The sequence below is a fragment of the Trachurus japonicus genome, chromosome 13 (genome assembly GCF_045865225.1).
Source record: "Trachurus japonicus isolate A0001 chromosome 13, Traja_1.0".
Taxonomy (NCBI): domain Eukaryota; kingdom Metazoa; phylum Chordata; class Actinopteri; order Carangiformes; family Carangidae; genus Trachurus; species Trachurus japonicus.
In genome coordinates this window covers 655,370-681,837 of record NC_140919.1, presented here as the reverse complement: position 1 = coordinate 681,837, position 26,468 = coordinate 655,370, and the positions used below count along the sequence as shown (strand labels likewise).

Sequence of the window (26,468 nt, the reverse complement as noted above, 5' to 3'; positions counted from 1 at the left end):
ATTGTGTAACCATTTTTGATAATACCATTAAATATTCATCTTTGGTATTATTAAATATTGTCCTATTCTGTCCTACAGAGCTTTATAATATTGGTTCACTTATTCTGATAGTTACATTTATTTTCTGCCTCTTTAGTTCTTTGTTGAATAAATTCTCTGTAGAGTGTATTTGTCTTTTGACAGGCGTTTCCTAATCCCTTCATGATCCATGGTCCATCTATAGACTTTAGTTTGCTGCTTTGTTGTTTCACTGGACACTTTTTGTTTAATAATGATGTGAATATTCTTCAAATGTTCCACATTGTCAATATGGTTTTCATTATAAAGTGTTTCCAAGTCATTCCTAAACACATTGATGCTTTCCTCTGTCCTCACTCTGCTGTAATGTGTTTTATTTATTTATCTGGCTGCTTTGTCTTGTACTTGCTGCTGTAACAGAGTTAAGGAGTTAGTAATTCCACTAACTGTAATTCTGTTATTATGGAAGCTGCACTACACTTAGTTTATTATTATTATTTATCCTTATTATTCCTGACTCTGCCCCTGTGCTGTCTTTGCAGAATAAATGAACAAACTCCGGATCGGCCTATAAGCAACCATTTTACAACTGCTACACAGTCACACAGCAGTGAGGAAGAGGAAGCTGCCATCAGCTGCTGTACTTCTACTATCAGTCCACTAGATGGCGTCATGAAGCTGCAGCCCAGCAACATGATCCATGGACCACTGTTTCCATCCACTGACACACACAAGGACTGAGATCCACTGAGTTGATGTGACACAGTCTCTGTGTGGACAGCGTCCCTGTAGAAAACCACTGGATCAAACCAGCTACAGCTGATTATTACACACACAACAACTGGGCCAAGACTTATTTCACCTCACAGCTCCACTATCACAACATTCACTCATTTCACTCACACTGGAAATTCAAAGAGAGAAAAACACTCTCCAGCTGCCACTGACACTTATTGTCCAGACAAATGATGCGTTGTCCAGACAAATGATGCGTTCAAGTTCCTCTCAATCTGAGGCCACGTCTTCAAATGTCTCGTTTTGTCACAGCACCAATCAAAGAGACAAAAAATATTCAGTTTACAGTCAAATCAAACAGAGAAAACAAGGAAATCTTCAGTTTTTGAGGCTGAAAACTGAACATTTCTGCTTGAAAAATGTTGATTGAACAACTGTTGCAGCTCTAAAAGATTCTCCACAACAATATTGATGATTTGTGTCCAATAACCATCTTTAATCATGTGTTTCTGAGCTCATCAGGTGTTTTTAATCTACAACCTGCAGCTGGAAAGTGACCAGTAGCTTCACCTGTCAGCTACATGAGCTGCAGTACAAGCAGGAAGTAGCACAACAAGGAAATACTCTAGGAGAGTACAAGTACCTCACAACTGTACTGCACTAAATGTACTCAGTTACTGTGAAGAACCTGAAGCTGAACATCGATCAACACTGGAAAATCAATCATCAATAAAGAAAACTGTCAGTATTGATCAGTGATAGGCAGTAACAGCTTCTGCTCTTATTCCAGCGCTTCTACCCACAACATCCACACAACATGGAGGACACGGTTCTACCCACAACATCCACACAACATGGAGGACACGGTTCTGTCGGTCCAGACTTTACAGTTACAGCTCTGACTCAGCTACAGTAACATTATAATAACACAACAACAACACAACCACAAGTTGAAGGGCAGAGAACTCAGTAACGACAGGTGTTAACGAGGAAAACATCCAGACTGTTCACCTTACCTTCAATCACACGAGGAAATAAACTGTGACACAACCGCTGGGTCGAGAGGAAGTAAACTTTCAAGAGGAAGTGGGGGAGGGGATGTCACTTCTGCAATCTGAGTAGAGAAACTGGTGTTTTTTTTGTTTTTTTTTACTGCTGTTTATTTCTACTACTGAACCATAAAGGTTTAGCAGCCACTAGTGAACAACCTCTTGTTTAATAATACAGTACATTCAAGGCCAATGATACATCCTCACCAGTACATATTCAGCAATGCAACACTGGCTCTCTACAGAAATAGAAATGTGAAATCTTGAAGTCAGTGCACGACATTGAGAAAGAACACTTGACAGTCAACGTGTAACACAGTCTGCACACATTCTGCTTTTCAGTGAGCGAGTTTGATTCCGGCTCCACAGGAAAACATGAGCTGGTGGTTTTTCTTCTGGTCTGTGGATCAGAACCTGATGCGTCTGATTCCTCGGTCTAATGTCGGTGTTTCTGTCGTTTCAGTCTCAGTTTCAGGGTCACATGATCTGAACCCATATTTTACACTGAAAAACTCCAACTCCAGACTCCTGACATGATCAACTATATTTTGGAGCCACGTGACGATCTAGTTGATGAATCTTCACGGTGACTCCTTCATGCTTTGTCCGATTTTCTTGAAACTTCTCTAGTGTGATGAGGGTCCGCCCCTGAACGCACCTGCCCATGTCTGATTAGCGACACCTGGTGGATGAACGAAAAATTGTGTTTTTCCAGGTTATTTTTCCCGTCAAGCTGTGCGCCACAGCCCCCGTGCAGGTCTCCGGTGGCGCGGGGTCGCAAGGGCCCGATCACAGCCGCTTACAGCTTTAATTCTTTTATTGATTTTTTTTCTCATGTGGACATTTACTAACCATTAAGTCAGTTATTGTGCTGAATTTTCATTTTATTTTATTTTTCATGAAGCATATACTGTTCACTCCAAAGTTCCTTTCATTGTGTTTATCACTCACCTAACCCTCCTTTTTATTATTTTATTTAATTTAATTTAACCTTTATTTAACCAGGCAGAATCAATTAAGAACAAGTTCTTATTTACAATGATGGCCTGACAAGAGGCATAAGCTTCTTGAGGGGAGGGGGGAGGGGGAGCTATTACGAGACCAGTCTTTCCTGGTCCATATAGCTTAATATCCTGTGACACTTAAGGATTTCATAAATCTCAATGAAATACTGAGGGGAACTTTATTGTGTAAACATGTTTGATAATCCCATTAAATGTTCCTCTTTGGTATGATTAAATATTGTCCTATTCTGTCCTACAGAGCTTTATAATATTGGTTCACTTATTCTGATACTTACATTTATTTTCTGCCTCTTTAGTTCTTTGTTGAATAACTTCTCTGTAGAGTGTATTTGTCTTTTGACAGGCGTTTCCTAATCCCTTCATGATCCATGGTCCATCTATATACTTAAGTTTGCTGCTTTGTTGTTTCACTGGACACTTTTTGTTTAATAATGATGTGAATATTCTTAAAATGTTCCATATACATTGTCAATATGGTTTTCATTATAAAGTGTTTCCAAGTCATTCCTAAACACATTGATGCTTTCCTCTGTCCTCACTCTGCTGTAATGTTTTTATTTATTTATCTGGCTGCTTTGTCTTGTACTTGCTGCTGTAACAGAGTTAAGGAGTTAGTAATTCCACTAACTGTAATTCTGTTATTATGGAAGCTGCACTACACTTAGTTTATTATTATTATTTATCCTTATTATTCCTGACTCTGCCCCTGTGCTGTCTTTGCAGAATAAATGAACAAACTCCGGATCGGCCTATAAGCAACCATTTTACAACTGCTACACAGTCACACAGCAGTGAGGAAGAGGAAGCTGCCATCAGCTGCTTTACTTCTACTATCAGTCCACTAGATGGCGTCATGAAGCTGCAGCCCAGCAACATGATCCATGGACCACTGTTTCCATCCACTGACACACACAAGGACTGAGATCCACTGAGTTGATGTGACACAGTCTCTGTGTGGACAGCGTCCCTGTAGAAAACCACTGGATCAAACAAGCTACAGCTGATTATTACACACAACAACTGGGCCAAGACTTATTTCACCTCACAGCTCCACTATCACAACATTCACTCATTTCACTCACACTGGAAATTCACAGAGAGAAAAACACTCTCCAGCTGCCACTGACACTTATTGTCTCTGTCCATCCATTCATCGTCTGCTCCATCAAATGTCACAAAATACAGACAAATGATGCGTTCAAGTTCCTCTCAATCTGAGGCCACGTCTTCAAATGTCTCGTTTTGTCACAGCAACAATCAAAGAGACAAAAATATTCAGTTTACAGTCAAATCAAACAGAGAAAACAAGGAAATCTTCAGTTTTTGAGGCTGAAAACTGAACATTTCTGCTTGAAAAATGTTGATTGAACAACTGTTGCAGCTCTAAAAGATTCTCCACAACAATATTGATGATTTGTGTCCAATAACCATCTTTAATCATGTGTTTCTGAGCTCATCAGGTGTTTTTAATCTACAACCTGCAGCTGGAAAGTGACCAGTAGCTTCACCTGTCAGCTACATGAGCTGCAGTACAAGCAGGAAGTAGCACAACAAGGAAATACTCTAGGAGAGTACAAGTACCTCACAACTGTACTGCACTAAATGTACTCAGTTACTGTGAAGAACCTGAAGCTGAACATCGATCAACACTGGAAAATCAATCATCAATAAAGAAAACTGTCAGTATTGATCAGTGATAGGCAGTAACAGCTTCTGCTCTTATTCCAGCGCTTCTACCCACAACATCCACACAACATGGAGGACACGGTTCTACCCACAACATCCACACAACATGGAGGACACGGTTCTGTCGGTCCAGACTTTACAGCTGCAGCTCTGACTCAGCTACAGTAACATTATAATAACACAACAACAACACAACCACAAGTTGAAGGGCAGAGAACTCAGTAACGACAGGTGTTAACGAGGAAAACATCCAGACTGTTCACCTTACCTTCACAGGAGGAAATAAATTGTGACACAACCGCTGGGTCGAGAGGAAGTAAACTTTCAAGAGGAAGTGGGGGAAGTGGGGGAGGGGATGTCACATCTGTAATCGTAGTAGAGAGACTGGAGTTTTTACTGCTGTTTATTTCTACTACTGAACCATAAAGGTTTAGCAGCCACTAGTGAACAACCTCTTGTTTAATAATACAGTACATTCAAGGCCAATGATACATCCTCACCAGTACATATTCAGCAATGCAACACTGGCTCTCTACAGAAATAGAAATGTGAAATCTTGAAGTCAGTGCACGACATTGAGAGAAGAACACTTAACAGTCAACGTGTAACACAGTCTGCACACATTCTGCTTTTCAGTGAGCGAGTTTGACTCCGGTTCCACAGGAAAACATGAGCTGGTGGTTTTTCTGGACATTTACTAACCATGAAGTCAGTTGTTGTGCTGAATTTTCATTTTATTTTTATTTTTCATACTGTTAACTCAAGAGTGCCTTGTGTTTATCACTCACCCTCATATTATGACCTGGTCCATATATCTTAATATCCTGTGACACTTAAGGGTTACATTACTCTCAATGAAATACTGAGGGGAACTTTATTGTGTAACCATTTTTGATAATACCATTAAATATTCATCTTTGGTATTATTAAATATGGTCCTATTCTGTCCTACAGAGCTTTATAATATTTGTTCACTTATTCTGATAGTTACATTTATTTTCTGCCTCTTTAGTTCTTTGTTGAATAAATTCTCTGTAAAGTGTATTTGTCTTTTGACAGGCATTTCCTAATCCCTTCATGATCCGTGGTCCATCTATATACTTTAGTTTGCTGCTTTGTTGTTTCACTGGACACTTTTTGTTTAATAATGATGTGAATGTTCTTAAAATGTTCCATATACATTGTCAATATGGTTTTCATTATAAAGTGTTTCCAAGTCATTCCTAAACACATTGATGCTTTCCTCTGTCCTCACTCTGCTGTAATGTGTTTTATTTATTTGTCTTGTACTTGCTGCTGTAACAGAGTTAAGGAGTTAGTAATTCCACTAACTGTAATTCTGTTATTATGGAAGCTGCACTACACTTAGTTTATTATTATTATTTATCTGCCTGTTACAATATGAAGTCGTTCACTCCTTTATTTACTTTTTATGTATTTATGATCTATGAGTTAGAAGCTCTTATTTTGAAAGGCCACACTAACGAGCCCCTGCAGACTTGGCGGGTTGACCCGTTTCTAGGCAACAGTCTGCTGTGGGAGTCTCGTGGTAGGTTGACTTGTACTGAGCTCCGTTAATCTAACTTTCTATTTGAGGGTTAAAGGTGACTTTATTGATCATACATGTGAAGATCTGCTCCAGACAACAACTGCTGATGTTCTGTGATGATGCTGAGTGAGATACATGACAAGTTCATTGATACGGAAAAGCTTTTCACTCACTTTGATAGCTTCATGTTAGCTTGTGGCTAATCCTAGCAGCTAACTGTTGAACAGGCAGAGAGTGTTGTGAAGGTTATTCTGGGCTGTGGTTCTGCTGGCTCCACTGGTTTTTGGATATAGGCTCATGCTGAACATTGTATTGATAAACTCATCAGTCATTCTGTGCTGATTGGGATGTAGCAGATCAGTGTTTAATAGCTAACGTTTAGCTTCATTGTTGCTGTGGAGCCGTGGTTCTGCTGGACTTCTTCCTGTCTCTGCCCAATCACAGATGAGAGGTTTCATCAGCAAAACTTCACACTCTTTTAGTTAAGAAACAAAAAACACATTGATCACATCATTTTGTCTCTGGTCTTTCTAAAAACCAGATACATCTACATGAATTTGGCTTCTGGTTTCAAAATAAAACAACAATAACAGTAAAAAACTAAAAAGGCACCATTTTTCATAAGTTTTTAATTTCTTGATTGTGACACCAATGATGTCATAATTTCTTTTAGTTTTAAAATAAATCCCAGACTTGTGTTTTTAAATGATAATAAATGATGGATGATGTGATGAGACTCAGACCTGAAACAGTGAACATTTAACACTCACCTGTTCATATTCTTCTCAATGTAACGCAGTGCCACCTAACAACCACAAGGGGTCAGGGCATGAACTTCTCTGTCCTCACTCTAAAAAGTAACTCAGAGGAGCTTTTACCACCACTTGATTTAATACATGGGCACAAGTTAAAAATTCTAATTAGTTGTTTTAGAGCAACCTTCTAAGTTGCAAACTTTATTTTATAAGTTGCGTTCAAATAATAATGTTGGTAATTGCATCAACTTAATTTTGCATGTGATTTATACTCAAATTTAATTGTTAATGGCTTTGAAACCAAATTCAAGTTGTACTTACTTAACTAAGTTGGCTTGATAACTTAATTTTTCTCCACAATGACATTACAATTTCAAGTTCTCACCCACATAACATGCCTGGACCAGTTCCGATAGCAAGACGGTGTGTTAGCTGGAGAAACTCAATATAAAGGACATTTCATGGTGAGTATTATTTCCTTTACATGTAACAGTTCTACGAAAATAATGAATTTGCACGTCTTTCATTACGTTTCATTAAGATATGTGCTGAGCAAGAGAGTCAATGAGAAGAGCCTTATTCAAGTTTTGCTTATATATGTGGCCATATTAAGCTACGTAATGTTATCTAATTTCATATCATTTGTTCATTCACATAGATGGCTGAATTTTTCCACTATAGGCAAATTGTTGTTTGATCAAACTGTGGATATTGCTGTGAGGGCTGTGAAACTGTGTACATATGAATCCTCTACAAAGATAGAAATTGCTAAAGCATTGCAGGTTGTGCAATGGTCATTGTGGGGAATATCTACCATGTACAGTTGACATTTGAAAATACATGAGTTTGTGACATGAATGGAAATTTTAGCACTAATATCCATGGAATATTTGTCTCCCACAGAAGCTGAAAGCATATGCTGCACCTTACTCCCTGCAAGAAGACCTGCTAAAGAGGTATGGATCTTACCATTATGATTTATCATACTATGATTTGTGTGTGTGTGTGTGTGTGTGTGTGTGTGTGTGTGTGTGTGTGTGTGTGTGTGTGTGTGTGTGTGTGTGTGTGTGTGTGTGTGTGTGTGTGTGTGTGTGTGTGTGTGTGTGTGTGTGTGTGTGGCTCAACTGATTAACTGAATCCATACACACACTACAAACTTAAACACTAACGTATTATAACGTTATATGTTTTAATTTACTTTACTAGGACAATGATGAGTTTGAGGCCAGCCTTGATGAAAACTGCTATCATTGGTGACCAGTCTACCCCTGCATCTGACCACGGACAGCAGCCACTGTGGTGGAGGGAACAAAAGGATACCCCAAGGCGCTGTGCTTTGCTGATGGACATATAGCTCTCAACCTGAGCTAGACCAACTACGTGGAACTTATATAGCCTACTTTGGAACCTTATCAGAAGTTGTTCCCCGACCTTAATGGACTGAAAGCCATTGCAAATGTGATGAATCCCAAGAAGAGGTGTTTTGTTGTTGTTTTTTGAATATTGTGTTAAAATACTGAACTGCAGTTTGAAATAAAAAAAAATGTTAATTTCACAAAGATAGTGTTTGAACTAATGTCTTTCTTAAAAGCTACTACATGAACAAAAACATGAAAACACAAAAAGGTAAAAATAAAAATATAATTGGAGCAACTTAATTTTTTTAATGTTTGCTACTTTAAAAGGTGTGTACATTGTTATAGTAATTAACTAGATAACATGGTAAAACTAGTTGGAGCAACTCAATTTTTTGAGTTATGAACTTAAAAACTTGCCTTTAGGCTTAGAATTATTAAGTAAGAGGTAATTAAAATAATCTTTGACTGAAGAGGTAAAGCTAATTCCCCCAACGTAATGTTGTTTGTTGGTTCAATGTAATTTCAAATTAAGTTGTCATAACTAAGAAAGGCTAATGGAAACTGTTGCGTTGATTTTTTTTGTTGAGTCTAAACATTTCTTTTTAGAGTGCTGTAGCTTTGACAGTGTTTAAAGAAAAGCCCAGTAAATAGCTGTTAAAAGCAGGAGGTCAGCTTGTGGAAACATCAGTGTGCTTCACCATGGTCTGACTGGAGTTTTCTTCACTAACAGCTTCTCCTTCATGGATGCTGACGACCTGTGAGCTCCATGAAGGCTCATGACAGAGGCTCATCACAGCTGCTGCTGCTACATCACATGCTGTCCACCTGGATTCATCAGCCAGCACATCTTCCCATGTGTCACAGCTGATCTACAGGGATTCAGGCAGCGTTCACACAGACTCTACACAAAGGTCAGAGACAGTCACATCCACCAGCACTGATACACAACTCTGAGGATTCATCTATTAGTATTAAGTTTATTAAGTTACCAAGATGGTCGGCTACACAGCTGATGAGTTTCTAAGACTGAAATGGTCTGGGTATCATCACATAATCCATATTTGTTCTTTTTCTAAAGGAAAAAAACCTGTAAATCTGCTGTTTCAAAATGAAAATGGAAAAAAAAAACTTTTGGCATCAGAAGAGAAAAAACAAAAACTGTCTAAATGGTGCATCTTTGGTGTTTGACAGTTTCTTTTATTTGGCTTTTATTTATATTTATTCACTCTTGATGTCCTCTTCCTGTCTGTGCACTGAGCTACTGTCTCTGTCAAATGAGAATGTAAATAAGACACCATGTCTGAATGAGAGTACCTGTATAAATAAAGGTTAAATAAAAAAATTTATGAAAAGATTAATTACAGAAACAAAGAATTTGAATAATTTCTTTTCAACTTTTTGGATTTTCTTTCTTTCTGTTAAGAAACAAAAACCAAATTGACCAAATGATTTTGTTTCTAGTCTTTGGTTTAGAATTGAAAATCAGATCCATCCATATGAATATGGTTTCTGGTTTCAAAATAAATGATAAAAGAAATTTAAAAATAAAGAAGAAGAAGAATTTCATGTCTTGATTGTGACACCAAAAATCTCATTCTCTTTTGGTTTGAAAGTAAATCACAGACTGATGTTTATTAGAGATACATTTTTCATTTAGTTAAGAAACAAAAAACACATTGATCACATGGTTTAATTTCTAGTCTTTGGTTTATAATGATGTTTTTAAATGATAATAAATGATGGATGATGTGATGAGACTCAGACCTGAAACAGTGAACATTTAACACTCACCTGTTCATATTCTTCTCAATGTAACGCAGTGCCACCTAACAACCACAAGGGGTCAGGGCATGAACATGAATGAACACTCACATGAAAGTGGTGTGTTCAGGTGGAAGGTCACATGACCAGGCTGGACTGCAGGCTCACTTCACTGTGTTTCAGAGTGGACTGGTTTCTGGCTCTAGTCTGAGCAACATGACTGGGAACACAGTCAGTCCACTGTTGAAGAACCATAACAACTGTAACCTACAGACTACATGAGTATAGTAGTTACAGGAGAAGCTTATGCACTGCAAAAACCCCAAATCTTTACAAGAATATTTGTCTTATTTTCATGTCAAAATGTCTCATTTCTAGTCAAAACTAATCTGTTTCCACTTAAAATAAGACTCATCACCTAAAAATGAACTTGTTTTTAGATCATTTTCACTTGTTTCAAACTAATTTTCACTTGAAATAAGTAGAAAAATCTGCCAGTGAAAGCAAGTTGTTTGTGCTTGTAATAAGAAAGAAAAAAATGCTCCACTATCAGATTTGTTTTACTTATTTCAATTGAAAATCTGCTTGAAAGAAGTAAAAAGTGTCTAAAAACAAGCTGCTTTTTATGTGATGAGTCTTATTTTGAGTGTAATGAGATTAGTTTCGCCTGGAAAAAAGACAAATGTTCTTGGTAAGAGTTTGAGTTTTTGCAGTGTGGGTTAAGGTAGGAGCCAGCCAATCATCTTCAGTCAAACACTATGACAACTAGTATCATATATCGCCGTGACGACAGACAGGACGTTGGATGTGACGTGAGAGAAGTGACATTGTCAGCGAGCCACACGGCTGCAACAAAGGATGTAAGGAGCCACCAGAGCAGCAGAGAGAGGTGAGTTCACTATTCACTACTATTAATGATGCACAGTAGAGTCTGTTGCAGAGCAGCGTCCATGTCAGAGATTACAAGAGTTTTTATTACAACAACTGTCACATTCACTGAAAAAGCTCGGGACTTTCGGGGTGACCTCCGTGTTATGTGGCCCACTGAATATGGCAGTAGTGGAACTCCCATCATGCCTCTGGGCCGAGCCGACGGCGTTGTGGATGTGATGCTGCGTGTTGATGAATGCTATGCTAGTGGATTAAATGGATGAGTAATGAGACTTTGACAGGAACCACATGGGGCTTTGAACCATGGATTTTCATCAACGACAACACTGACTAACAACAAAGATAATGTTCAGTAAAGTCAGATGTGTTAAACCTACAGTCACTGATGTTGTGCTTCATTTGTTTGAATCATCATCAGGAATCAGTGTTTAGTTGAAACTGTTTCCATTGTTACTAACAGGTGAATATTGTCTGTAACGGACTACAACTGGTCAGATGAAATGAGTACGAGAGCCTTTACTTTCTGACCTCTTTATGTTGACATGTATATTCACACAGTTGGTCTGCTGACACTTCTATACTTCTATATTTCCTGTATCCACTGCGAAAACTCAAAATCTTTCCAAGAATATTTGTCTTTTCGTTTCTTGTCAAAATGTCTAATTTCTGGTCAAAACTAATCTCTTTCCACTTTAAATAAGACCTAAAAATTAACTTGTTTTTAGACAGTTTTCACTTGTTTCAAACTAATTTTCACTTGAAATTAGTAGAAAAATCTGCCAGTGAAAGCAAGTTTTTGTCCTTGTAATAAGGAAGAAAATCTTGCTCCACTGTCAGATTTTTCTACTTATTTCATGTGAAAATCTGCTTGAAAGAAGTAAAAAGTGTCTAAAAACAAGTTAATTTTTAATGTGATGAGTCTTATTTTAAGTAGAATGAGATTTGTCTTGACAAATGATAAAACAAATATTCTTGGTGAGATTTTGAGTTTTTGCAGTGTCATTGTGTAGACTTCAGTCTGTTTTTCACTCTTCTCCACAGTTCTATGCTACAGTCAGGATTAGAGGTGAGTATTATAAACTCTTTCATATTGATTCAGTCATTGTCATTGTGTATTGTTAAAGTAGAATTAGTGTCATTGATTTCTGCTCAACTCAGCCACATGTGGTCTGTAACAGCCAAACTAATGAGCTGCTCCTGTAACATGTATTTAAAGTGGATGTGGACTGAAGGACACTTGAATTTGACCACTGAGACAGTTGAAGACATGAAATAAATCAATGTGTTTGTTGTGAACTGATGAACAGGTGGTGAACTTCAGTCAGGATGAGACGCTGCTGACACACACACACACACTTCACAGAAACCATCCCATCCAAGTACAAAACACTGACACGTGTCCAAACTGAAGTATCAAAGAATCTCCTGTTTATCACACACACAATATTACAGACACATGGTCAAAGTAACACAAGGGAGGTGAGTTACCGTAGCAACAGTCAACATGTTCCCAGGTGAACTGAACCATACACAACGCAGAGAGGAAACAGAAGGAGTCCAGCAACGTGTCGCCCATTCTGCAGCAGCACAACAAGACCACAGTGTGTGTGTACTGAGACACACACTACACACACACACAAAGTTTGTTCAACTTAAAAAAAAACTTCTGTTTCTTTGTTTGTTTGTTTGTTTTGGAAGAGCATTCATTTTCAGAAGACATCCTCCTCTCTGAAAAAGAAAAACCAACTCCGCCTCTTCCTGGTTAACAGTTGTAAAGAAGAAGTACATGATGATGATGATGATGATGATGATGATGATGATGATGCTGGCGTAAATATTATGCATTTTATAGCTGCGTGTTGAGAAGTAAGTCAACCTGTTCATTTAAAACTAAAATATATATTTTTTATATATTATTTTACTGTGTAATAATTCAAGTCTTTTAGATGAGCTCCACCACAGCTTTCATCTCCTCACTCTTCCCAGATACCGTTGTGTGCACACCCTGTCTTTAAGCATATTTCTGTATTTTTATTATTATTGTTATTCTCATCATATTTAATCACTGGAGATTTGTCTTGAATATGAAGGTGCTGCTACAGTCACAAACCAGTAAGCTACTATACTGTGTATATTTATAGATACATATATGTAATAAGTGTGGGTAGCATGTTTCTGTTCCCTCTGTCTGACAGATCACATCTGCCCCCGTCACGTTTCCAATCAAGGACGTTGGTTTTTAAAAGTTTGAACTGCACAAAGCATCTGAAGGGAAAACTCCACTCCTGTGCTCATCATCTTACATCTGTGTGTTTCTGTCTGAACGTTGCGTTTACTGAACGTCCGCTTGTTTCACAGTTCATGTTTATGATTCTTTTTTGTTTTTTTTGTAACACTTTACTTGAATACGTGTTCATAAGACTGACATAACACCGTCATAACCATGACATGACACCTGTCATAAACATCAATGAATACTGATGACAGCTGTCGTTTAGTGTCATTCGGTAAGTTATGTCACTATGTTTGAGATGTTTTTGTTCTGACAACTTGACATAAAGATGACATAACCTGTCATAGCAGACCTCATTGCCAAATTTTAAAAAGTTTTGTCAAGTTTTCATAACCAAAACATCTCACACAATGTCAACTTTGCATCAAAAGTGACACAACTTAGCGAATGACACTAAACGACAGCTGACAGAAGTATTCATTAATGTTTATGACAGGTGTCATGTTGTGGTTATGACGGTGTTATGTCAGTCTTATGAACACGTATTCAAGTAAAGTGTAAAGCTGCGTTCACACCGGACCTTTTATTTTTGTTGCTGTCGTATCGCTCCGAAAAAAACGCTCCGTCGCTCAGCTGCGTTCGCTCGTCAACTTGGCACAGAGCCACAGACTCACATTTGGGCTTTGATGGCGTCATGCCCACTGCCATGTGTCTCTGTTTACACCGGCACCACGGGGATTACGGCAGCCAATCAGGGCTGAGCGACTGACGGCCGGAGAGTTGGGATTTCTCATCTCCAGCAACAGAGAGAAAAAAACGCTCCGTCGCTCCGAGCCCCAGCGTTTTTTCGCCTGGGCGATTAAACGCTCAATTGCTCGTTTGCATCGACTTAAAGCAGCAGTAAGGTGAATGTTTGTGTTAATCTAAGTCCTAAATAGTTGTATCTTCCGACAGCAATCACTTCTATAGAGTGTTTGGTCTGAAACACGGGTCTGTCAGTCACTCTGCTCTGCTCTGAGCCCAGGAGAAAACTTTCCTTGTATCCTACAACCTTTATCCAATGAGGAGAGAGAATGGCATAAAGGGGCAGTCCTCTCTGTGTGTGCAGCCAAGGGATGCACCTGAATGTGGTGACGTAGGGACGAGGACCAATAGATCCATGACGAGGGCGGGGCTGCTAACTCCATCGGCTGACTAGAAGTTATGGTGCGTTCAGGGCAACTTGCAACTCGTGTTTTTCTGACCTGTGGTACCAGTTCGATCTGGTACGAGTTCACGGGTCAGAAGTTACAAGTGGCCGTCATAGTGACTTTCACCGGTAAAACAAGTCGGAGAAACACGAGTGGGTTGCCTGGAACGCTACAAAGTCGTAAGTTGTGTCTTGAAGCTGTAATTTACGGTTTCAAAAGCCTGCCTGGAACGCAGCATTAGCCAAAACGACCGGACCACTTACTTCTGCTTTAAAACAATGTAAAGCAGGGTTTCCACAACCAGTTACCATTAGGTACTTTGCACCCCCCAGTTACAACTTTTGACTTTTCAATCACAGCTGAGTTCTTTATTTCCTCGTCATTAAAAACGAAACGTATCAACGAGCACATCCAGCGTTTACCATTAATGAACGACTCTGTGGCGGCCGGGGGACAAGCGCGTCGCCCCTCAGCTCTGTGTGTGTGTGTTCATCTCTCGCGCGTTTCGATTAACAAACACAAATAGGCTACAAACGTACACACATTGGCCTCACGTGTTTGTCATTCCCGGTGTTTTATTTTGAAAATTGACCGGATTCTCTCGTGTTTCTTTGTGGTGACTTCCTGCCAAGACTGACGCGATCGCTCGCGGCTCGTGCACAAAATAGACCAAACGCCGAAACGATCGCTGCACGGCGCGAGGCGGCCGCGGAGGATTGGACCACCCTCGCCGTCATTGTTTAAAAACAAATCCTGGAGGAAACACTGAAGTATTCATTGATGTTTATGACATCATGGTTATGATGGTGTTATGTCAGTCTTATGAACACGTATTCAAGTAAAGTGTTGTGCTGCCAAACTACCATGGCGACTGCACTGCAGGTGTTGGTGACGTCACGCCGTCTGTCGACCACACATGTACACAACGGCAATAAGAGGAAACGCTTTATTGTTGAACTTTATTGTTATTCTGACCATAGATATATAAACGTAGATGCCGCGTTCTATATCTGGCGATACGTCAGCGGGGCCGCCATATTGTGCAGGACACAGAACGTCTAAGCCTGTGAATATTCTCATTTGTCCAGGTCCAAGAGGCTTCATCAGTTGCTACATGAACTGATGAAGCCTCTTGGAGGTGAAACGTCTTCCTAGACAAAATAACCGAGTCCAGTTGCGTTTGATTTAAATTTCTTTGGGGATATCTACAGATCTACAGCTCTAGGTCACTGAATTGTTAGACTACAAACTAAACTAAACTAGGTCATTTCAATTTGCGCGTCTGTGTGTTTTCCTTTTTTATTTTTGATATGCGGATCAAGAGTGAGCGAGTGAGCAAGCGTGAGAGAAACAGCAGATGCACCAGATGCAGGTTGACCGGGCAAAAACTGAAGCGAGACGGTTAAAGAGGAAAAACACAGAATATAGCTACAATAAGAGACTTTGAGTGGATCTGATGGTGGCTCAGGTTTAGTGATGAGGAAACTGTCACTGTCAGCTGCTGCTCCAAACAGTCACTAACTTTAATTTGAAGGGACAGATTAGATGTTGATTTTGTTAACAGGGACTTTGTTGCACCCATATCACCGTGGTGCGTCTTTTTTATACAGTCTATGGGTGCGTCTTGAAATCCCTCTTTGTCCAAAGCGGGAGACGACAGAAAGAGTCTGAGAAGTGAACTACTTAACTGAAGCTACATTGTTGTGAGTTGGCTCCGGCGTACAGGAAGCTCTGCGCCGTGCTCAGTGTTTCAGCTGCTTCTAGGATCATGTAGTTAACGTCCCCAGCGTAAATGACGCCTGTGAATAGATTTAATCAGAATCTGGGGTTACCATGGTTACAGCGTTTAGAACGGCCGTCCTTTAGAACTTATGCCCTGCACAACATGGCGGCCAGCAGACGCATGGTGGCGCTGTTCGGCAGTATGGAACGCCGCATCTACGTGTATATATCTATGGTTCTGACAACCAGCGGTGGGTTCTGATTGGCTGAGAGGTTTCTGGATCATTCTCCTTAAAACAAGCCATTGCCCCCCCCCCCCCGTCGTTACTGATGGATGCACAAGGCTCATTTGTGAGGAAACAACACTCTGCATGGACTTTGTAAGAGAATATTTTTGCACTATTAACGGTGACCATAATTGTCTTTAAGGGGGAAATGTTTGAAAATGATTTTGTCAGAATTGGATGAGATGATGATCAGAGAGGAAAACAAACAACCCAGAGAGTTTCAGGATTATTTGTTTTTTATTTTTAGACAAGAAAAAGAAGGGAATCCTTATTAATATTATTATTATTATTATTAGTCTGAGTAGTTTTTGTTTTTCCAGGACGTGGCAGTGCCCTCTTTTACCTCTGATGTGTTTTTGTTACATGATGGACACGTGTGTGAGTCACAGCAGGAGAATAATGACCATGACACAGATTACAACACGTCTTAATCTTTGTAAAACCTTGTTACACGATGATGTATTTTCATTGAGCCAAGTGCAATTTCTAATAGGAATTTGTAGCATTATAAGAATTGGTTAAAAAAAAAACACACACACAAAACAATGTTGTACTTGATTGATTGACAGTGTTGGAGCAACGACAATGCTCATGTGTGACGTGTTCTCTCTGCAAATCCAGTCTCTTACTTTACTTTTCTGGAATCCCTGTATGATTAGTTTTTCTATACTGTTGTTGAGGATATTCATGTTGAGTCTGTTGAATAATGTCAGACCTGGTTCAGATGGCTGTACTAACAGCAGGCAAGTGCATGTGTACAGTGCAAATGTGAAAAACACTTACCTGGAAATAAACATATTTAAATAAAAAGTTCTCTGGATTAAAGTTAAAGTTCAACTAAAGAATATAGTTTCTGGTTTTTAACGCCTGTTTGTTTTGTTTTGAATAGATTAACTATACACTCTTAACGGAATAAACTGAGGACGTCACATAAAACCTCAGGGATTCTTCAGCATCTCATTGTTCTGTACTTCTCAAATATATTTGTATTTTTCATCTTTTTCTTGTTTTCACCTCAGTTCTGCTTCTGCCAGGTGTTGTAATGCTCTAATCTATAGGCTATGTTATTAAAGTCAGCTTTATTGATGATTGCAAAGACATAGAGGACACAGAGCACACTATAGCATATAATAAAGAAAAAAGTATGAAAAACTGTAAAGTATACACAAGAAAAAGACCCACAAGATACACGAGAGGTTTTATATTGATATGCTCTTTTTTTAATAATATACGTACACTATTGAATCAATAAGTGTTGTGTTATCTTTACATTTTTATTCCGTTACTGTGTCCTGAGGTTTCCTCTAAGCAAGACAAGACAGAAGAGGACTATTTTACACTTCTAAGCAAATAGAGGTCAATACATACAATACAATGATTTTTAGTAGCCCACAAGAGTAAACATAGTATTTATATTCTCTTTACTCTTGCTTGTTGTTTATTGCTGCCGTAACAAGTACATTTCCCACAAGTGGGATAAATGAAAGTCTCTTATAGTATGTTTGTTTGTTTCCATAATCCATAATCGACGCTTCCATCTTTAAAGGAAGAGGAAGAAGTTTACAAGAATCACTGAGAAGAGTTTAAAACATCAACTGATCTAATCCATGAATGTGAAAACGTGAGTGAGAGACAGAGACAGAGACAGACATGTAGAGACTGAACTGTCTGTTCAACAGTGAGAAGGTTTCTGTGACAGGAGGAGACTCTGATGCACTCAACACAGACTCACTGAGGAACCAGGATCAAGTGTAAACCCAGGATAGAGAGGTTGAGTGAAGGTGGTGTTGAAGGTGTAGAGGTGGATCAGTGAGTCAGAGGAGACTCTGTAGAAGGACAGAGAGCCAGCAGGACAGTCCACATACACTGCTACTCTGTTAGAGACAGAGGAGGAGGAGGAGGAGGAGGTGATACGTGTCGCTCTGTTACTGTGCCTGACCCAGTAACCACCATCAGAGCAGCTCAGACTCCAGGACTGATCGTTCATTCCAAACCAACAGTCTTCACTGTTTCCTTTCCTGCTGATTCCTCTGTAACTCACTGATATAACAACGTCTCCTCTCCACTCGACCTCCCAGTAGCAGCGACCAGTCAGACCAGTTGAACACAGCAGCTGACGACACCGGTCAAATCTGTCTGGATGATCAGGATATGACTGACGCTCCTCCACAAGTGTTGCCTTCCTGTTGTTGTCAGACAGTTTGATCTTTGTGTTCACTGTGTTTGTGTCGATTGTGAGTGGACAGGAATCTGATGGAGAGAACAAGACACAGCTGCAGTTATTGATCATGTGATCAGTTATTGACAGTTTGATGAAGACTCATGAGGTCAGTGATGTGACAGTGTGAAGATGGTTGAATGTGCTGCTTTGTTTCCATGAATCAAAGTAAAAACAGACTTACACTTCCTCAGACCTGGTGTCAACCATGGGACTCCAGCAGGCTCCACCCTGAAAGGAGGAGGGGGGTCAGAGCAGCACCTTCTCTGTCAGCATGCACACATGGACATTACATGGCTCTCACACACACACTGTTTTATCACTGTGTTCACATGGAGGCTGGTATGTATGGATGAACACTGAGCACAGAGAAGAAGGAGCTGGAGTCTTTATCTAGTGATGATACAGAGCAGGAGGAGACCAGGAGGAAACACTTCATCATGTCTTTTCTCCATGTGATGTCACTGCAGTGTGAGACACACACTTTCACTCTCTGACTCTCAAGCTGCACAAACACACGTCACAGCAAAGAAGATGAAGACACAACAGGTGGAGCTGACCAGCCCAGATATCCCACAATGCACCAGGAAAGAAGAAGAGTGGGTCTCATTCATGAAACGTTAGTAAATCCGTGTGTAGATTTGCACAAACTCACGCTACTGAAACTCTACTCCAGATTCATGAACGGTGCGGGAAACTCAGATTTGATCGTAAGCATCGGCCCCGGTTCGAATCCCGCGTCGGGCAGTCGTTTCCTGCATGTCATTCCCCCTCTCTCTGCCTCCCCCTTTCCTGTCTGTCTCTACTGTGTACTAGGACTGTCAATGAATATTTGAAATTCTAATGTATATTCGAATTATAGTGATTAAAATGAAATTTGAATATGAAAATATGATGTTCGAATATTAATAATTTATTTTTAAATTATCTTCACGCGCACCACAACCACAACAACAGCAACTACAACTTCCTCCTACAAATGCGAGTCTCATGTCTCAGACCGGATCATGTCAATCCAGCTGCAGAAATATCTGGGGGACGGGAGCACCGCGGTAACCGTAGTAACTCACACACACACACACACACACACACAGACACACACACACACACACACCTGTCTGTGTGGTCACGTCTGGAGAGAAGCAGCTTCTCAGCGTTAATCGCGCGTTAAAAAAATCGTGCCATTCACTGAGAGCTGTGATGATGATGATCCTCTGCTTCATCACGACTGAACTTGATCCGCGTTATAAGGATCATTACTGGATGTGGGAATAAAACATGCCGGCTCTTATCCCGTTTCCTGAGCGAGCTGTTTGCTCGCGTCATCACAAAACTTGTTTGACATGAATTGATAAAGGCCGAGTAAAACGCTGTCTTTTTTCACGTAGGCCTATTAATATGTCGTTGCTGATTTGCATTGTGTAGCCGTTTGTTTTGTGTAATGTAAGCTGTTCAAAACGTGTTTGACATGCGCTGATAATAGTCAATACAGGCTACCGCTATAAAAGTCCATCTCTTTGTATTGATTTTTTTTTAAGAGGTAATATTCTAACCTCATTTCTGCCATTCGTTGACAGCCCTACTGTGTAGCTACTATCAAATAAAGGAAAAAATCCAAAAAATATACTTAAAATAAAAAAAGAACAATTTAATAAGTAAAGCCAGAATAGTTCCATAACATGGGAAAAAAAATACACACAACTACAGAGCAACAGCAGCCACAGGGGGTCCGCCCGCTATTCAGACATCCCGCTATTACGACATCCCTCTATCTAGACATCCCGCTATTCCGACACGTGGTCTTTTTTTTTTTTTTTTTTTTTTACAGCTGCAATACCCAGGCGCGTCTCTCTCTCTTTTCTTTTCTTTTCAGCATGCCTATCACCGGTTTGATGAGGGAGTGATGTTCTTAATCTCAACAACTAAACTATCAAGTCGCAAACAAAACTGACATATGATAAACAAACAGAACTATGCTGCAGTTTGTTTGTCAAGTTAACCTGTGACCTTCAGCACCACGGACAGAGAAGCTGCAGCTGTCAGCGTCTGGGCTCTGGGCTCAGGGCCTGGGGCCTCATTTATCAAAACTGTAAGTAAGCAGTGTAAAACTGCTGCTACTAAATGTTTTGCTTAGGCCTACGGTGAAAAGACACCCAAAAATATTTACACCTTTTTCAGATCTATCAAACTGTGCGTGCACAACTCTCCGCAATTTCACTTTGATAAATCAAACTGGATCCAAGAATGGTGCGCAGTTGTGCACGTGAACACACCTCCGTCCCCAGAACGCCTAGACACAACCATATATGGTCAGCACGTGCATATTAATTAGCCATGTGCGCTCTGTGGAGCGACAACAAAGTGACAACGAAGACAACGGGTGGAGGGGGGGAAAGAAAGTGAGATACATGGCATCGGGCAATACATCAGTCAGAAAAATGATCTTGCATTTTAATAAGCTACAATTAAAACAAAAACCTCCCAAATCTCAGCTGCCTGTGTGTTTTTAAACTTGGAGGGTTTGTTTTTTTCTTCTCTAATAGACCTATGTATTTGTGTATGAGAAACAGTGTCTCAGAAAAAAACAAAAAACAGAAGGACACGTCTGACTATAACGTAATCAATCAATGTCGGAAAAGCGGAATGTTTGAAAAATAGTAAAGTGCCTCTACTCCGACAATGAAAAAATAAAGTCGGAATAGTGGGACGTTTGAAAAATAATGTTAATGCCGCTATTCCGACAATTAGAAGTCAATGTCGAAATAGCGGCATGTCGGAATAGCAGCATGTAACCAGCCACAGAAGGAGGAGGCTCTTCACAGCCTCAGCTGTAGAGGAGCATGGTTGTATCAACACATGAAGTTATATAGGCAGGTCATATTGTTACAGAAGCACCCGCCGTCTGTCACAGCTCCATCCAAACCGGTGCCAGCTGGATGAAGTGTACGTCCACCGAGCGTGTAGCAACGTGTAGCAACACACACTCTGCATCGCATATCAGCTGCACATTTATGGAATAAAAGTTTTTCAGGTTTTATGTCAGATTATTATCCCTCTGATGCATGAATTATGTTAGCCTCAGTCAAGATTTTTTCCTTAAGTGTTTTTATTAGGGCCGTGACTTTGACGCGTTAATTACGATTAATTAATTACACAAAAAATTACGCGTTAAAAAAATTAACGCATTTTAATCGCACTTATTTTGCACCGCGGAACGTTTCTTACTGGATGAGTTTCAGGCGTACTGATTACACTGGAGCACAATCATCTAACAAGCCGCCGACACTGATCCCGTTAAAGCAGAAGTAAGTGGTCCGGTCGTTTTCGCTAATGCTGCGTTCCAGGCAGGCTTTTGAAATCGTAAATTACAGCTTCAAGTCACAACTTACGACTTTGTAGCGTTCCAGGCAACCCACTCGTGTTTTTCCGACCTGTTTTACCGGTGAAAGTCACTATAACGGCCACTCGTAACTTCTGACCCGTGAACTCGTACCAGATCGAACTGGTACCACTTCACGGTCGGAAAAATACGAGTTTCCTTGAACGCACCATAACAGTCCTCGTCGCTACGTCGCCACATTCACGGCGTTCCTTGGCTGCACACACAGCCCTGCATGCCGTTCTCTCTCCTCATTGGATAAAAACTGTAGGATACGATAAATGTTTTCTCCTCGACTCAGAGCAGAGCAGAGTGACTGACAGACCCGTGTTTCAGACCAAACACTCTATAGAAGTGATTGCTGTCGGAAGATATAACTATTTAAGACTTATATTAACACAAATATATCACTTACTTCTGCTTTAATATAATACATCCATGCACTGATCACTGAAAGGGAGAGAGGAGGTGAAAAGAGACAACAACACTGTTCCCTGGCCTCAGCCTGTACCATCTAAAACACAGAAACCAGTGAGTAACGAGCAGGCACGTGCAGAGGGGGGGGCGGAGGGTGCTGAAGCACCTGCCCCTTTGATCCTTAATGCCCTTTTGTCGGTGCTTTTTGTGTGTGTGTTTGTGTGAAGGCCTGTCAGTAGCCCTTCAAGAATAACATTTAACAAATGATAAAAATAATTTATGTAGCCTAAATGAAATGACCTGGCTCAACTTGGTAACATGGGTAAGATCATCCACCAAGACGTGCCCCGCCGTGCCCCGACGTGCCCCCGACGTGCCCCCGCAGCAGCGAGAGACGGACTCGGCCCAAAATCCGACATCACATGTGCAAAACAATGTTGCATTTACACTATGAAACAGGAGTAGTGACAGACTGGCCATAGGAGGATGTGGGCAAATGCCACAACGGACGGACCGAGACCGAGGTGACTGTGACCGCTGCGTGAAGATGCAGTCAGGCTGATGAGATCAAGATCAAAGTCGGTTGGGACCAGCCCCCCATCGCATAGTCCGACCTGAAATCCTGTTATATATATATGAGCACCTGCCCCTCGAAAGGTCTCTGCACGGGCCTGGTAACGAGTTAAGAAGCCGCTGTCACTGATCACTGCCTGAGGAGTTTTAATGCAGCCTGACCGCAGCTCAAACCGACCCTGTGCCTCAGCAGGCGACCAAGCTTTGATAAAAACACCGGATCCACGCTGGTTTACAGTATCCTGCCGTAGTTTAGCCGGTTGCTACCGGAGCTTCATTAAAAAAAATAAATAAATAAATAAATAACCACTCGTCGTAAGGAAGCTGAGAGCAGCGTTGTGTCCTCTGAAGCTGAACAGCTGATATGTGGTCAAGACTACAGACCTGTCACTGTCCACGTTGCATTTCAGAGCTGTCTGTCTTCAGACTGTCCTGTCCCATCGTTTGGGCCCGCCACAGTCTCTCACAGAAAAAAAAAAAAATAGTAAAAAAAAAAATATATACAGTATATATTTTTGTAACAATTTTTTTTTTCTCACGTGTGTCAGATATGGGCTGAGGGCAATCATTGTGAAAAAATGATAGCTTGTAGTAACATATTGGAGAAAAAAATAAAAGAAAAAAGAACTATGAACTAGTTCAGTTTTGGAACCGTGAACTTAGTTCAAAATTTTGAATTATGAACTATTTACTGAACTAGTTCATTTTAAAATTTGTGAACTGAACTTTGAACTAGTTCATGTAGAAAGTGAACTTTCTCAACACTGGTCTTATTCATGAAACGTGAACAGTGGAAATTTACGTGGATTTCCGCATTTATCTTTTAGTAGTGCTGATCCTGACTGTGTGTAGTGCTTGTGTAAATGTAGGAACGCACAGAAATGTTGTTTTTATTTTAAATGGTATTACTCTTTCTTATGTTGAAAATATGCACGCCTTTGAAACACGTCATTTATGACAAACGATTAGAAATATTTGGAGAGAGAGACGTTTTAGGGAACTAGTTCAGTTTTGGAACCGTGAACTTAGTTCAAAATTTTGAATTATGAACTATGAACTGAACTAGTTCATTTTAAAATTTATGAACTGAACTTTGAACTAGTTCATGTAGCATTATGTCTGCCGCGAGAGAGGCGGCAGTTTGAGAGGCTGACTGGCAGAGATGAGAGCTGGTGAAACGCTAGCATGGTTATTTAATAGGGGTGTAACGGTACATGTATCGCATTGAACCGATTCGGTAGGGGGCGTTCGGTTCGGCACAGCGCTGAGAACGGGTGAGTTTCGGTACAGAAGTTGTGTGTGTTTACAGTCCGCCTGCAGCTACACGTGCAGCCCGTTTACGCCGTGGCTATCGCTAATGCTACCGCGAATACTGCCGCTAGCGAGAAAACAGAGGCTTGAAGACCCTCCTGCTTGTAGGAGTGGAGGGGGGGGCTGTGGCTCCTCTCTCCTCTCTGTCTGTCTCTCTCTCTCTGTGTCGCGCACGGGCTCCAGCACCTGTGTATCTGCTGCAGATGCGCCCAGAGCAGCACACGTCGCTGCTGTGTTGACACTACGCACTGTGCCGTCGTGATGATCCGCGTTATTCATTCATTTATTTATTTATTTATTTGCGGCCGAACGATTGCATCGTCAGGCAGCCGTTGGGGCATTTGCCCACATTGCCCTGTCAGTCCGTCACTGGCTTAACTATTAGTGCTGCACTTTACATGTAACAAAAAAAAAAAAAGTTGTGTGAGAAGTTTTTTTTTAATCATATTTTATATGTTTTGTTCATTTGTGAATATTTTATTCATTGTAAGGCTTATTTTATATGTTTTGTTAATCTGAGAATAATTTATTAAATTTATTAGGCAGCACTTTACAACAGTAGGCTATTATTTTATTTTTCATATTTTGTATAATGGTTTAGTAAGTTTATAAGTTAAGTTTAATAAGTTTATACGTTTATTTGTACCAGGGACAATGTGCCTACAACATAACATTAGTAGGTGAGTAAAATAATTTGACTAAAACATGTAAATTTGGTTTAGAAAAATTCCTAATAAACAACAAGCAAATTTATGTTTTGCATTTGGTTCTCTTACTGTACCGAAAATGAACCGAACCGAGACCTCAAAACCGAGGTACGTATCGAACCGTGACTTTTGTGTATCGTTACACCCCTATTATTTAAAACACCATCTCTGATCTCTGCCTGCACATAGATACACAGACAGGGGCGCATGCTAAAATCGCGCTAATTGCTCAGCTGCAGCGCTATATCGCCCCCCCCCCCCCCCTCCCCCCTCCTGAAATCCTGTGGGAAACACTGCCTGACCTGTCCCTGAACATCATACAGGGACAACATGGAGCTGCCTGTGTGATTGGTTACTGAGTTTTATTAATGTTTACATCAGGCTGAGTTCAACAAATCAGTTTAGCTACTGTGATTTAAGTAGCCTAGTTAAATACTACAGTAATCATCATAGTGTATTGGAAGGAAAGACCATTTAATCTGTATGTATCAATTATCGATTAATGAATTAATCGATAATTTGCATCCCTAGTCTGTTGGTCTTGGTTAAGTACCACCTTGAAAAAAAACAATGTTTTGTTGTTTAAGCTTATGTATTCAGTCATTCAATGGTACACTAAAATCCATGTGCTTCTCACTGTTCTCAGGTCAAATATTTATATGCGATTAATTGCGATTAATGAATTACAAAGCCTCTAATTAATTCGATTAATTTTTTTAATCGAGTCCCGGCCCTAGTTTTTATCCTTCTTAGGGCATGAAAAAAGTTAAAAAAAAAAAAAAAAAACTTTTCAAACATGATTTTTTCAGAGAGTTACAGACATGTCCACTCCAGTGGACTACATGCGCCTAAGCACTCACATAAAACAATATGAATTTAATGTAAAGATTAATCAAAATTGCGATTTATGGTTAATTCATTAACTAGAATTTAATTGTATGCTTTGCAAAACATTTTTACATATTTTTACACATAAATAGGCCTATTGTGTATAGGCCTGAATAAGAGAACAAACGACTCTCACAACTCTGAAGCTTACACCTAAGCCAATTCTTTGTTTCAAAACATCCCCAACAAGAAGAACATTATTATTATTAGTTACCATACTTCTTTAAGGATGCAGGACTGGTATTACCATGTCATTATACTAGAATTAATATGTTTTCGGCAACAAGAACTGAAATATTTGTCTCTTCATCTCCAAACACGTCTTCCTCACCTCAATAATATGCTCAGTTCATCAAACCTAGGTTTTACGAAAGGTGGCAAAGCATCCAGGGCACACTGGCACACAGCATTGCATGCAGATGTATTTGGTGTTGAGTGTGGCCAGGTTAACAGTGCACATCTTCCACAGCTCCCTCGTCCTACCTCTGCTATCTGGCCCTACAAATTACAGCTAATCTGCACAGAAGTGTATATTTTTAAATGAGTAACCTATAAATCGAGCAAAGGAATGTATTTTTATATTTATAATATAATTTACAAACAGAACAGTCACAAGAAAAGGTAAAGCAATTACGTGACTTGTGTTGCATGACCACTTCAGTGGACACATGGTTAATTGTAATTAACTACTTATTTGAAATACATTTTTCAAAAAT

At 40.0% G+C, this 26,468-nt stretch overlaps 2 protein-coding genes across 2 annotated transcripts in view; both read right to left on the bottom strand.

Moving 5' to 3' along the window:
- Positions 1–26,468, bottom strand: part of LOC146975187 (protein NLRC3-like) — a 145,525-nt gene that overhangs the window by 12,068 nt on the left and 106,989 nt on the right. The gene's annotated exons all lie outside the window — the stretch shown is intronic.
- The window catches only part of LOC146975188 (stonustoxin subunit alpha-like), a 101,628-nt gene continuing 92,605 nt past the window's right edge, over positions 17,446–26,468 (bottom strand). Inside the window, exon 4 of the mRNA XM_085794565.1 lies at positions 17,446–18,509. Within this exon, the coding sequence (XP_085650691.1) occupies positions 17,977–18,509 (533 nt within the window). The 3' untranslated portion in view covers positions 17,446–17,976. The remainder of the gene's footprint in view (positions 18,510–26,468) is intronic.